General features: G+C 33.1%; 1 protein-coding gene and 1 non-coding gene across 2 annotated transcripts; both read right to left on the minus strand.

Moving 5' to 3' along the window:
- Window positions 1-391: 391 nt before the first annotated feature.
- Window positions 392-475, minus strand: Trnal-uaa. Its single transcript has one exon. It is a non-coding gene; the product is annotated as a tRNA-Leu (tRNA).
- Window positions 476-8,511: 8,036 nt separating this feature from the next.
- On the minus strand, window positions 8,512-16,090 carry LOC106110691 (potassium voltage-gated channel protein Shaw-like; the record flags this gene model as incomplete). The annotated part of the gene is made up of 7 exons (XM_013292590.1): window positions 8,512-9,988; window positions 12,098-12,223; window positions 12,358-12,493; window positions 12,643-13,323; window positions 13,416-13,610; window positions 13,820-13,937; window positions 15,951-16,090. Coding segments are annotated over 7 exons (1,785 nt in total), but the record flags the coding sequence as incomplete, so codon positions are not given.
- Between the last annotated feature and the right edge of the window lie 2 nt (window positions 16,091-16,092).

Here is a 16,092-nt window from a genome sequence, read left to right on the forward strand (position 1 = left end):
CTTAGTGAAGGATTTATCGACACCAATTTTATTACGACAAATATATTGCGACAGTGTAGAATTAACGTCTAACAAGGTATCTTATTTCAAGTTAATCTCTCTATCCTAAGCAATATTATAATAAAAAAAGATATCTTGGATGTTATTGTAGTTTTGTTGAGATGAACTCAATTTTTTTTTATTTTTTTAAATTAATATACATCGTCGTTAAATCGATTGTTATTTATAACTTATCGTAATTTTTCGAAAATCATTCTTTGGGTTTTAATAGTTTTTAAAAGAAATTAATACACAAAAGTTGCAGAAATGTTTTTGGAATTTACTTTGGTAAGATGTTTTATTGATATGTAAGAGTAAATTAAAATACCCAAAAGAAAAAAAAGTATTCATCTGTCAGGTGTGGGGTTCGAACCCACGCTCCCAACCGGGAACCAGAGCTTAAATCTGGCGCCTTAGACCACTCGGCCAACCTGACTTGTCGTTGAAAGTCGAAAATGTTGTGCATATTTTGAAATGCACCCAACACTTAAAAGATTATATAATTTTACGTAATCACAAAGGTCACCCAATACCGTACTCTTTAACAGTACGGTATTGGGTGACCTTTGGAAGCCATATAGCAAATTGCCATTTTTCGTTCATCATTTACCAGCTTTTGCCCTACACTCCGACCGCGTGGAATTAAAAAAAAAAGTAATTATGTGTTTTTACAGATTATGTTCTACATCTGTGACAAATTTCATTAAAATCATTAAGCCGTTATCTTTTGCATTTGTGTTAAGAAAAGATGAACGTAATACACTATTTAATTTTGTCTTGCGTCAGTACACCAGTATTCAATTCAACGTTCACGAGAAGTTTCTTTAAAAAGTGTCATCTGAATATATTATGCATTCCATATATGGGACAGCGTGAAATACTTATACGACATGAAAGTAGAACTTTGCCGGCCGGGTATGGGAAATGAGAAAAAATAAATTCGTTCCCGGAACGCTTCGGGCGTTTTAAAAAGAAAAACTACCATATTTAACGAGTGGAGATGAATTCAGATTTATGCTAACAGTATAAATTAACACTTTAGTGTTTTAGAATGTAAATGTATTCAAAGATTTGAAACATTTGGAGTTATTGAAATACTATTTATTAAATACTTAGGCTCTTTTTGACTTTTTTTTTTATTCCGTATACATTTATCGCGGGCGATAGCCAGTATCAAATACAGCCAATTGCGTAAATACCAAATTAAATAAAGAAAACCTTTATTTAAAAAACTGTGTTACGAGAATATAGTAACTTGATTTTAATATTAGCTACTGGCTGTTGTCCGCGACTTCGTCCACGCAATTTTATGATAAAAAAGTAGCATACAATATGCCCGACTATGTCATCTACCTTTCAGTGAAAGTCCAGCCGTTTCCGAGATTACCGTAACAAATGCGGCTTGCGAATAGACAGAAAAACAAACATTTTTTTAAATACATTTTTCTTTATCAACAAGGCAAATATCTTCCCGAAATCTGTAATTTTCTTTTGTTATTACAAACAGACACTACAAATTATATGGTTAATTTTATAAAATCGATCGGCAAAGTGGAAGGGATATAACATGCTACCCTACGTGTGCAGTGTTTCAACTTAATTTATATGTGACACTGAAATGCGAGCGGCACTCTGTTACTTTTAATTAAAATTAGCCCCGTCCTGTGTTGTCTTTGCTACGAGTATAAACTCGTTAAACGAATAATATATAGGATAGAAAGCTGAGTAATAATGTTTGTCTGCGCTTTCTTTTGTTTCTCTTTACACATTTTTTTAACACTATTATTATTATTTTAAGCGCCGATTATGTTCGATTTTTGATATATCTTGTGATTGTTAAAATATTTGTATAAATTTCTCTCGTGGTGAAAGATTTTTTTAAATCAGCTCAGTTTTTGAGTTATTTCAATATATACAAAAATCCAAAAATACTAGTATAAATTATAAAAAAAATATTAAAAAAAGATATCGCATTTAAATACGATTTATTCAATCCAATTGTTAAACATTAAGCCATGTATAAGCAATGCAACAAGTAACAAATGGTAGCAACTTTTTCTGGCAATCAACAACTTCCGGTACAACAATGGGTACAGTTGTGCACTTGACTGGACTCGAGATCAAGTACCGATGAGAGCGCTTCGGAGTATTTTCAAATTACGAAACAATTGCTGATACAATCCGAATATTTTGTTGATGGAAGTCAAATTCATAGATTTTTACAAAACTGTTTTGAAAACAATTTTTAGAACGATATAAATGTAATTTATAAACACTATTGGGTTAGTTTTTAATCCGTATAAGGCGTGACGATATTAAAATTATATCTTCCTCTTGCAATCATCTCCTGGTTCTTATTATTCCTGTAGGTTTTCATCTTTCATTGTAATCTATTTATCGTCATCTCTTCACTTCCTTCTTGATGTTCCACGTAATACCTCTTCTAGGTCTACCTGTACTAGCTCTCATAACTAAAGTTTTTCTTGTTACATGTGATTCTCCTGCTCATACCTTAGTTAAAATATTGCGTGAGTTACCAAATATAAATGCTTATAACATTTGTTTGAGTGTATTTTTTTTCTTTTTTTTTATAGTAAAAGGGGGCAAACGAGCGGCGTGTGCACCAAGGTGGTCAACGACGCCCATGGACATCCGCAACACCAGAGGAACTACAGATGCGTTGCCGGCCTTTGAGGAAATGATAAGTTCGCTTCTTGAAGGACCCTAAGTCGTATTGGTTTGGAAATACCGCCGAGGACAGACCGTTCCACAACGCTGCTGTGCGGGGCAGAAAGTTCCGCGAAAACCGCACGGTTGTGGAATGCCAGCCATCGAGATGGTGGGGATGGTACCTGGCGGTCTGTTGTGTCGTCCGATGACGAAACTCGGCGGCAGGAATCGTTCCAAACAACTCCTCGGAACACTGCCCGTGGTAAATGCGGTAAAAGATGCAGAGGGAACTGACGTCCCTCGATTTTACACCGTTTTTAACAGTGGTAGTGCCCGCTTTAACATCTTAGCACTGTAGGGCCGGCACGCCCGAGGTAATACCACGACCACACAGAATACAGGCGTGAAATGGAAACAATTCCGTGTTTTGTCTGATGAGTGTGGTGCCGGAGGCCTAATTTTAGTCTCTTTCTCTTTACCACCCTTTTCTTATAAGGAGAGAATTGGAAGGAGAAGTGGATTTGACGGAGGTGGAGATACATAGGAAGGTGAAATATCCTTTTTATGTACATCTCCTCCTCTGTCGGATAAAGGTAGGCAACGCATCTGCAATTGAGTATGTCTATGGGCAGCGGTCGCTTCGCCATTTTGGCGGATTCAGGTGGCCGCTTGCTCGTTTGCCACCTTGTGTTATAAAAAAAAATAATAGCAAGCATTTACTTTCACAAAAAGGCTTCATATTTCAAGATTTTCCACAGTACACTGTTGGCAACTTATTATAAGTTGGACAATGTATACAATTATTCTATGTAAACTTCACAATCCCCGTTCAAAAGTATGTCAAGCTGTCGAGTACTCTATCTGTTTTATTTTTAGACCTTTAATGAGAAATGTTGTTTAACGTGTTCATATTTTTTAAACCGTAAACGAACGTATCTCGTTTTCCTCACGTTTAATTACTAGTCGCTAGTGATCTAACCGACTCCAATTAGGGTAAATATTATAAAATTAAAAGTTAAAAGACATGTCAAAGCAAAATGAGTAAATCAAGATAGACCAAGTCAAATAAACTATATGATAAATGATAACTTAAGTAACTTTGATAAAAGCTTTATTACATATGTATATAATTTTAATCTTTCTATCTTACTTCTCACTAAATATTATAAATGCGAAAGTTTAGATGGATGGATGGATGTTTCTTAGAGTTTGTAACCTAAATGGCTGTAAGAATTTCAATGAAATTTGGTATAGATGTAGAGGACAGTCTGGAAGAACACATAGGCTATTCACTTTTGTTTTTAGTAATTCCACGCGGACGGAGTCGCGGGCGAAAGCTAGTTTATAATACATCCGATATTTTTGTACTGATTGAACTATAAATTATCAAATACTTACTATAATACTTACTTACTATACTAAATAAGGAGCGTATGTTCAAGATTGTGTTCTAAACCTGTGGCAAATGTCAGCGAGATCAAATTATCTGTTTCGGTAATACGTAGACCATTCATAAAAAAATTACAATTAGTAAGACATAAACAAGAACATTACAATGAAGAGAAAATTCTGTATCGTTCATTAGAATCATTTCAGACTGAGTCCGTTGACGTCAGAGTGACAAGGGTCCGTTTAATTATGTTAACATTTTCATAAAGCCTTCATATGAACCACAAATAAGTAGATACGCTTGTGTGAATACGAAATACGGATTTATTACTACTAAATTTAACCAACTACTCAAATAAGTCATGTAATAACCATATTCCTATCGTTTTTTTTCATGAAAAGCTTCAAAATAAACCAAAGTAAATAGATCATAAGCCATATAAATATATAAGTGAATATTCAAATTGCGTAAAACGACACAAAAAGGGCTCAACAAAGGGCATTATTTACGGCTGAGTGCGCAGGGGCTGTGGGCCCACCCTTACAAATTGAACTGCACGCGCCCGCTGCGAAATGCTCGCGTAAGGGCTAATTTTACGATATGAGATATTTGACAAAAATATTAACAATACGAGAAGACTCACTGCTGTTTTTCTTAAAATACCATCCTATACTAATATTATAAAGAGGAAAGTTTTGCATTTTTGGATTTTTGTATGTATTTAAATAAATCCAAAACTACTGGACTGATTTCCAAAAATTCTATTAAAAAGCTATATTATCACTGGCTAACATAGGCTACATAATTTAAGATTTCACGCAGGAGTAGTCGCGAGCAATAGCTAGATTAAAAAAAAAACATTTTTGGCTTTTACCTAGCTTTTAGATAATCTAATGAGTTGAGACCACCAGACAGAGTACATAATAGTCTTGATATATTTATGTAAATGGTTGTAAAATTTCCCAGACTGTATCTAGTGATTATCAAACTGTGAACAGTTAGCAAGTGTTAATATTCAATAGATATTCTCCAAATGTCGCAATGCTAATGGATCTTATTTCAATAAATAAAAAATTCCCGCCACTTTCCATTCATAATATAAGTGAATCTTGTAACGCTAAAGTGGTTTCCACGGATGAATTCTATTACATAAAAATTGAATAACGCTGGTCTCCATTGAGTATTCATGAATATCAAGTATGGATGCTCTTATTCTTTGGAAAAACTCGGTTATTGCTTTTTGTTAGTAACTAACTATTCCTGTGCAACTTCCCATATTATGAAAACGATAATTATTATACTAGCTTTTATCCGTGACTCCGTTCATGTTGAATTAAATAAAACAAAAGTAAGTAGCCTATGTACCCGTCCAGACTATCCTTTACTTCTATGCTGAATTTCATCGAGATCCGTTCAGAAGATGGCTAAAAATCCATCTAAACTTTTGCATTTGTAATATTAGTAATATAAGGTTTACATTCCAATAAAATCCATTCGCATATGTCCAACTTCAAACGCTAAAATGAACTATGCCATAGACTAACTATTACTATACCAATCTTTCTTCTTTGCTCCTATTGGTTTGTAGTTTTTGGTCTATACTCCCATTGGGGTTTTTTCCATTTTTTGCATTCTAATTTAAATAGCGTGAAAATACATACCCTATAGATTGTCGGAAGTAGGGGTGTTTATTAAAAAAAATAGTCAAAATATGCTGTGATTGCTTACATCCTATAAAACAAAAATGATTGTGTTTAAATTTTATTTGTATAGATTAATTTGATTAACAAATATCAGTTTCGTATTATTTCAGAGTAACTTTGAGCTTAGTGATTTACTAAACATTTCAACATTATAACGAAATAAATCAGGGCGTAACTTAAGCATACATTTACACAGAACAGCTCGCTAAAGTTAAATAAGTTCAAGTAACAATGTCTATATCCGTGGAAAGTGAACTAGACAGCTATCTGAAAGTTTAGTAACAAGTTGACTAGTCTATTTTCAGATCTAGGTTTCATCTGGTAATTTCTAAAGACCTGGATTCAAGAATTAAATATATGATTTATTAATCAATGCTCACTTAGAGTATATTTAGAATGAGGATTGTACACTAAAGGTCTTCCTTAGGGACCAATTAGTGTCTCAGAGTACACATATATTTTAATTATGAAGATTTTCCTTTTTATAATTGTTATCTGGGATGTAGAATAAAAACGCAATATATTTATTTTTGCATGTTTAATGAACAATCTTTCAAATAATTTTGTTTTCTCGTATTGTTCATAATTGTATAATATATTGTATATTTTAAATAGAATGCTATACAATAAAATACAAGCCCTGTTCATTCACTGTAAGCCTTATGATATATCAAGACAACGCTCCAAGTAAGACACTGCCGTACTGAAATTATGAATAATAACAAAATTGGCGTGGTATGTAACGAACACCGAGCACGTGTGGGGCGGCCATCTTGATTCTGGGCGTTCGATTGGCGCGATAGGTTGCGCACGCGGCCACGTGGTCGAAGTTAGTTACCAATACTAATCAAAATATATCGTAACAATGTACAATTGTTTATTGAAAATATGGACTGTAATATTGAGAATTACAAATATATCAATTATTAAGACAATTTTATTGGAATACCACGCTTCCACGAGGTAGAAATTTACCCAAAAATGCCTGTAAGTTGAACAACTTCATAATAAAAATCAACAATACCCATTTAAGTTTATTTCAACAAGACATGTATTAAAACTGTTTTGTGTTTCTTAAAGTATATGAAAAAAATACCTGTTTAAGAAACTATATCGTTTTTATAAAAAAAAAATTAATTAATTTGATGCAGTGTCTCGGATGGAGTAACTTCGTTCTTGTTTAACTTACAATAAAATGTACAATAAAATAAAAACTTAAACTTAACTATAAAATTAATTAAAAATAAACTACACGATTCAAGATCTTTATTGTTGATTTTTTAGTGAATAATCCTTCTACGTGGTCCTCAAAAGCTTTGAACAGACTTGTGTGAATTTCATAGAAAAATACGAAACAAACATCGATCAAGCATTATTACAATATACGTAACTAATTGGTACGTTTTTCGTTATACATAAGCAGATTTATAGCTAAATTAAATACATATAAAAACCACGTAAACAAAACTGTGTGCTATCTAAATTATATTACATTCATTGCATTTTATGCGTTAATAAAATAAACATATATGTGTAGTCTATAGATCTAAATTTCATACAAGTTTGACGTCTAATAGAGAATAAATTTTCACCCCAAGAAGCACTTATTTTGCCTCATTATTGTGCTCTGGATTAAACATCTATAGATTACACATCTATGTAAATAAAATATTGAAGCATTATTCCAGTTATTGGGCTAATAAAAACTTAACAGTAAATATTCTTAATAAAACATTAAGGGTCCCGCTTAATTTAGACATTTCTTTTAATTAATTTTAAATGATATATGTTTGCTAATAAAAGATATATTTCAATATATAGCTAATAAAAACTCATAATAAAACTAGTGGAAAATGTATGCTTGCTTGAGTTTAACATAAAATATTTTGTGACTGTAATTCCTACTCGTTTAGCATTCGATCCGTAACTACGTCTAAAATTATTCAAAATTATATTTACTTGGACATTTTAAGTCGGTTAAACTATTCACGAGCTTTATAATTTAAACACAATTTTGTTAACGCTATCTACTCTTATAGTTAAATTATGTAATTTATACATCGTGTAACAGTACGACATCAAGAATGAGAAAGTGCTGATGATATGTTTCTAGTGATTATTTGTTGAAATATAAAAACTTTTAACACTATATTTATGTATATTTACATGTGACTTGTGGTTTTATATCGGTAATGAATAATAGAGTAAAGATAATTTGACTACAAATAAAATATATGACAATTGAAGTGTCTAAAGGTGACTATAGTTTGTCTAAATAAGATAGATTAGTTTGATAAATGACGCATATGAAGTATCGAATTCAATTTGTATGAAGGCAAATGCCATACTTAGTAGACAGGTATCGTAGTGACGAAACAAACACACAGCGAACAATTTTGAACTATCGATATTCGGTTTAAATAATTATCGAACTTACTAAAATTATTATTTAGTGGACAATTCTAGTATTGATTAAAGTGTAGAGAATTTAGCGATGACAGAAATAATAGCAATTCGACTAAGTACGGCTGTAGTAGTAATAAACATTTATTTACTCTCATTATTTGTTACGGTCATTATTAATTTGAGAAAACAGTCTTTTTTTTGTTATTTCATAAGTTATAACTACAAATCTATCGATTCCAACTTCTATAGGAATAAAAATTGAAAATCGATTAGATTCATGACTGTTTTTACACAACCCATCCCTACTAAATTTGAAATGAACTGTGAAAATAATCTAAATTATTTAGACATACTATAAAGATGATTATTTAAAAAGTCATGAGTTTGCAACTACTAAATCACTCGTGTTAAAACGTCGTCCTTTCATTTTCTTTGAATAGACAACTTTTTAAATACAATTATTAAAACAGTCTAATCAGGGCAAAATCATTAGTCGTAGCATATGAGTCGTAAAAAATGTTTCCTTTTCACGCATGCCTTAACTCCCGCATGCGATTTTCATTTGTCTTAGCCCCTATGAGAAGATTGTACTAGTTAGTCCAACGAATAAATCGACTAATAATATTGCGCCCTTAACTGCAATACAAAATCCATGACATGTTAAACTTCTACCTTGATATCACTTACGCTTTGAGTCACCTTTTGGTTAAGTTAATATTATATTATAATGATTATGATAATATAGATATGTGTTACAAATCCTACTGTGCGATATACATTTTTCATTCTTAATTTATTCAGGATAGCGACTAAGATTTCCTTTTTATACTGAATGGGTCATATCTCGTTTTCTTTTGATGGTTAAAACATTAGCTGATTGTCTTTATCTTCGTAAATTTCACATATATGTGTATTTTAAAAGCCTAACACACCTGCAGTGCAGTTTAATTCATTAGATGTTAAAGCTAAATGCATGAGTAAAAAGGGATAAAATGATTCTCTCGCTTTGAACACATTTTGAAAGAAATGTTTTTATGGTTCTCTACATTTGTTTGGAACACTTTTAGCATGTTTTATTATACTAAGAAATTGATTTTTTATTTCTAATATCATGTGATGATTCAGGGAATGCGACAAGAATTATTATGTTGCAAAAAAATTGTTACTTAACAATGCATTGTTGAAATGTTATAATTTCATGAATATGGAAATGTGGCATTTAATATTTTACATTGATATCAAACATTTTAAGGTTATTCAATATAATAAATGTTCGAAAAATGTTGCGGTGCTTTTCAATCGATAGAAATAATTCTTAGCATTAAATATCGAGATTTATTAAAATATTTGGTCTCTTTTTGAATAAGCGATCGTATTTTGTTAACTGTACATTATGTTGAAGCGGATGATTTTCTTTTTTCAACTTTATTGTCCCTCAGTTTAGTCTCATCCAGTGATTCAATCTTATGATCTCTCAAGAGCGGTGTTCTAGCATCTATTTTATCAACTGCATTCTCTCTGAAGAGTTCATTTTTATAATTTCTTGCTTTCACTGTACTATTACTTTCTGTCGATTCTTGTCTGCTGGTAGTTTTGCTGTCGGTGTCTTGTTCGTCTGCTTTCTCGTTATGAAAGGCCATATTATCGAAACACTGTGTTGGTACTATGTTGACTGATTTCATCATCGGTATGGCGATGGCCAGCGCTGGACTGAGGTCGCGGGGACTGGGCGTGAGACGCGCTGCCACTGATAAATCCATTGCTGGCATTAAGCTTGCGACTGTGGGATATAAAAATGATTAGAATGATCATAAATGAACCTATAAACTTAATAAAACTGGATATTTTAAATTTGAAATTAATATATTTAAGATAATCTAAGAATAAGTATGGAAGGATAAAATAATAAACAATAGTATACAATAAATAAATAAATACATGCTTTTTTTATCATGCTGATGCTGACGAGATAAAATTATTAGATTAAAACTTATAAATTGACAAAATATATAAAATACTGTTATGTAAATCAGATATTAAAATATAGAAAAACACATAAAAAGCCAACGTGTACTTTAAAGGCAGATATCAAATATTACAAGAAATTAAACAATAACACAAGGAAGTTTTAAAAGAGTCATGTAAATGTTATGGTAAAAATAACCCTTACCAAGGTTATCAGGCCAAGCTTTAAACGTTTTTGATGTATGTAAAAAAGATAAAATGAAAACAATACAAATAGCGAATAAAGAGGACACTGAAAAAATATTATAACAAACAAACAGATGTAATAAGGACATACATTGAGAAGCAATTATTTTATTAGTCAACATTGTTTTGTCAAAATGTGAAAACTTTGGTCGTATGTAATTTAATAAGAAAACATTGAAATGTGTGTTTGTGATTCTTGGTAAATTAGATTTATTTTTATTATGTTCTTAGATTTTTGTGTCTTATAAAATATTTGTATTTTATTATTAGAAAAAGTTGTCAATTTTTTTTGAGCAATTTTTTTCTCTTAAACTAATATTGGTTTAGATACAGATTGAAAGTGAATTCTTGACTCATATTAATTGTACTAAAAATACGATAGTTTTCACATTATTGAGATGAACGTGGGTACATTTATTGTTAGTGTAGAACTGGAAATGTGTACCGCCGTGTTCAGTTGTGTCTGAGTTGCCGCTGGACTGGAATTAATGTAAACTGATGCTTGGTGATTGTTTCCTGGAAAAATCTCATTGCTTCTAAATAGACTCAACGAAAACTTTTAGGTCAAAAACAAAATCTGTATCAACAATAACTAAATTGTCAAATTATTCATTTGGTAGTAAATTGTGGTTTTGACCTATACAAAATGTTTAGACTACAAGTAATAATTTAAACAGTTAAGTCTACGTTATATTTAGATTAACTAAAAATCTACGACAACATTGATTTGTCAAGCAGCAAAGCATCTAAAAGTTGCAGGAATGTTCTCGAATAATATTGTCAAAACTATGCCGAACCTTCCATTCGCCACCGATGAAGCGATTGGACCTAGATGTTGGCTTCTCGTGCTGCTTGAAGATACCGTATAGTGCAATGATGGTGATGAGAATGTCAGGTTAATTATGAGTAGAGTTTCAGCATTCCCTTAAACTAATTCCTTATGTGCAGGCGATATAATAAGCCTGGTCTGGAAGCGATCTGCGCCAGTGTGTGTCGCTTTTTAAAGCATGTTTATGTTTTTTCTTTTGCAGTTGTTTGGTGTTGTTTGGATCATAGCCTCAAGCTCGCTACGATCACCATCTGTGAAGGATTAGACTGCGTAAGCTATGGTTAGTCTGATGTGTCCCTAGACAGTATTAGTAGCTACACTTGCTGCATATTAACTGTTAGTATATCGCCTATTTTATAGCCTTTCTGATTTATTATTGAAACTATCTATGTGATTATTGTATACAGACTGTTTCGGAGCAAATAAGTGTTAGTATTTGGAGAAATTTTGGTGTAAGCTTTGCCAATTGCTTCAATACTAATTTGCTGCTAAGTTAGTATCTAACAGCTGCCTGTGATTGACTGTATACAGTGCCGGATATACTCGTAATCACTACCGGTGATACACTTAGCTTTGAAGACCAAATACATCCTGATTTATGCATATTTTCAATGTCAATTGGACTTCAAAGTTTTAATAAGATTGTGGGAAAATTATCTTCATGTTTATTTTATTTTAAATTTTAGTTAAACTTGAGTAAAAATATAATTTGTATTTACATTTTAAAAACAGTAATTTAGTCAATTCAAGTCTTAAGACTCTCTTTTAAGTGCTTATTTGTAAGATACAGTGCTTTTTGATACTCTTATTCATATTAATACTACGTGACATAACAATTTGACACCTTACCCATGTTAGGTCCGATCATATCTTTAGGGTGATTAGTTTTAATGGCATTCATTCTTCTATTGACGGCCTGAGGGCCCATGCCGGGGGCCAATGGGCCTGCGGGAGCACCAGGTACCCCTGGGGCTCCTATTAGAAAGAAATACAATTAAAAATAATTACCAAATCTAAAAAAATAAAATAAATAAAAGATAATAATACAAATCGACTGACAGAAAATTATTCAAAGTCATTTATGTTACAGAAGATATAAAAATACTTACTGAGAGGCGGCCTGGCCGGCTCGACGTTGATAACTCTACGCCTCTTCTTGGGCAATTTAGCCCGTGCTTGTGTATGTGAGTAGTACATAGCAAAGTTGGACACAATAACTGGCACCGGCAGAGCTATCGTTAGCACCTATACAGGGATATAAATTAATGAAAAGAAATCTTACCTATATCAACTTCGAAAGATGATAGATAAAATTTCAAATATGTTTTCAATGGCTTACTTTACAGTATGTTACATTAAGTATCATCTTAAATTTAAATAATAGAAGTACTTACACCAGCCAGAGCACAAAGAGCACCAACGAACATGCCGACATAAGTTTTCGGCGCCATGTCTCCGTACCCGACTGTTGTCATAGTAACCAGCGCCCACCACAATCCTAGCGGTATACTGTTGAAGTCATTGTGAGGATTCGTTTGTATACGTTCCGCGTAATATACCAAACTTGCAAATATAACTATACCAAGAACTAAGAAAAAGACTAGAAGAGTCAATTCCTTGGCGGACGCCCTAAATGTTTGTATTAAAATTTTTAGACCGGACGAATGTCTGGTCAATTTGAAAAGTCTCATTATTCTTATGATCGAGAAGAACTCCAGAATGTCAGCGTTCTCGACATGGGAAGCATATTTCTGGAGGATGAGGTCGATGTAGAAGCTCATAGTAGCAATGTAGTCGATGATGTTGACGGAGGATTTGACAAACTCGCATTTATTGGGTGAGGATATGAACCGGACTAGGATCTCTAGTGTGAACCACGCATTGCACACGCACTCAATGTAGAAAAAAGCTATGTGGGCGTTCGTTTGCACTTTGTCCAGCGCCCAGCTTTGTGTTTGATTGGCCGTTGTCACTGTATAGTTCCTAATAACGGGCACTCTCATATCTGGATGCGTCTTCAAACAGAACGACAAAATAGACACGCATATAAAAAACACTGAAATCACACCGATAATCTGGAACAGAAGAATGGCGTAAGTAATTTGATAATAATTAAAGTATTCAGACCTACATTCTGTATATTTCTATGCATGTATATTTCTATCACCTTTGCAGCATTAGAGCTGTAGGGCTCGTCAAACAAAGACCACATCTGCGGCTTGATCTGCTGCCACCAGGAGACGGTGCCGTTGTAATAGTCCTCCTCGAAACCGAACTTGCGAGCCACCTCCTCATCCGACGGCTTTTCTGTGTCGAGGTCTAAACGATCAAGAACGGCTAGGGTCTCCTGAGTGTCTCGATGCTAGAGAAAAAAAAGAATGATTAGGTGTCTTTTAACTCTAAACTCGTTTTACCCTGTTGGAAGGAAATATATTACGATCAGAGGTTAGTAAATTTTCATAAATATAGGCATTCTATTGATTAAAAACTGTCTCAAAAGACCTCGGACTCGTATGAAATCGTAAAATCAGTATTATTGATATTGAGCGCAATTATATAAACGTATGTTACCTGAGTGTAAGTCATCCAGCAACATGGCTCGACTTGATTGGCATCTAAGCCCCAAAACTCAAGTTCTTCTTCAAATAGAGGACCACACACATCCGTCGGATAGTGCAGCTTCCCCGTCCTGGACACGTTAAAAACATTTTTAATATTATAATTACAAGTTTTTTTTTATGCTAAAAGGGGGCAAACAAGCGGCGTGAACACCGGTGGTCAACGACGCTCATGAACATCCGCAACACCAGAGCAACCCCAGAGGTAGACATTAACCTTGGTTACGTAAATTATTTCAATCTAAATTTATACATTTAAAGGTCACCGAACTTATCTTTATTCAAACTAGATGGTCGATATTTAACTATATAGAAATTTGATATCTAAATATTACTTGCGGGCTTAAGGAATTTCATTAAACCCAATACCTAATAATGCGTGTTCAATATACTATAACTTTTAAGCAGCTATATAAATCAATATTACAGAGATTGCTCCGACGGTCCAATCAATCTTAGCACATAAGGACTTGACCCGAATTACTACGGCAAACTTCCACAAATTGTCTGGCCCTTATCAATGGAAATCAATTTGCGCCTTTATGTGTACAAGACCAGAAATAATAGCGTACTACTTCGCTCCGAACAGGAAATACGTTTGTAATCAGAATGAAATAGGCTTGGATGTCTATTACACGCATTGATGCGTTGATGTTTGGAGTTTCATTGTAGTACTGGTGAGCATAGAGAACAAATAAAAGAAAGTATTCTATTGTTTTTATGCTACGGTATTTTTTAATGTCTAAGCCGGATCGTGGATAACATTATGAAAATATTAACCGAATATTTAAGTGGTATTCGCAAAGTTTTGATTATTGTAGCTTTCTGCATGTAATAAAGTTTTTGATGTCTAGTATCTGTGTTTTGTATTTCTCGAGAATGTATGTATATGAAACCAAACATATAAGACGGTACGACAAGATATATTCACAATATTGGTAACTTCTTCAGAATCCTCTAGGTTGTTAGTTTCCTACGAAAAAAGTCTGTTTAATATTATTTGCTCTTTGTTTCTTGTATTAAAAGTAAAAATAAAACTTGGAAATATGCGAACTGAAGACCAGTTTTTCTTCGTCCAAAGAAACTGAGTTAATAATGTAATTTAAATGAGGACCGACGGAGAAAAGCGAGAGATTTTCGTCGAGTATTTTATAAGAATTAGATTTCATCTTTCATTCGACGTAATGTGATACACAAATTATGGTTGAAATATTCTTAGAAATATTATTTTAGATTTGATACAGTGCTTAGAGAAGAAATTAGATATTAATTTTGTTTTATATGAAAAAATTAAGTATTCTTTGAAATATCTAACGACAAAGAAACGATATATTTTCATCTAATGTATTTTTATAGTAACTATAAGTTGATAAAAGAGTAAGTGGTCACCAGAATTCGCCAAAATAGCGAAACGATTGCTACTAGACATACAAATTTGGATATGCGTTTCCCATCTACAATCAATAGAGGACTGACACACAGAAAGAGGACATTTCCCCTAATATGCGTCTTATCTCCGTGAAATCAACTTTATTAAACAACTATGAAGAGTGGAGTCTGAGATTAATATTTTTCTAATCTGCCATTTCATTTCCTTGATGTACAAAATGACATGTAAGAAGTATTCAACATTTACTAGAGAGGTCTCGTTCCAATTATCTCTGTGAGTCACGGGGCCGCGTAATAGTTGAGTACTGTAGGAAAGACTTCGTGGTGGCGGTCAAAGGCGTACTTATTGAGCACGCGAACCTGGCGTGCACTAAGAACTTTTCACTTTACCATTAAAAGAAGCTTACATTATTTCCAACAACGAAGCAAAAGACGCAGCAGCAAAAAGACTATGACGATTTCACAATTTAGACGGGGTTCTTGGTTCACTATTGATAAAACTTTTAAAAGAAAGTTGTCGTTTTTATTTATTTCTCGTTGCATTTCGAGATGTCGTTTCGCCGCGTGAAGGGAGCGTAGTGGTTTTATTGAGAACTTGATTAATTACTCCAAAGTGGTCTTAGAAAATGTTTTTTCAACAGATTTAAAAGATCGCAATAATACTAATAATATTATTATTGTTATAAAGTATTTACCTGTAATAATTAAGTACTTGTGCGAATACTCCAGGATGTCTATCGAAGAAGTATTCGTTGAGTACGGGGTCGTAGTTAGCGAGCGCCTCAGTCAGCCGCGACAGTCGCGTCGCGGGGATCTTCTTCAGCGTCGCCTTGTACG

Source organism: Papilio polytes, unplaced genomic scaffold, assembly GCF_000836215.1.
Source record: "Papilio polytes unplaced genomic scaffold, Ppol_1.0 DF824191.1, whole genome shotgun sequence".
Lineage (NCBI taxonomy): Eukaryota > Metazoa > Arthropoda > Insecta > Lepidoptera > Papilionidae > Papilio > Papilio polytes.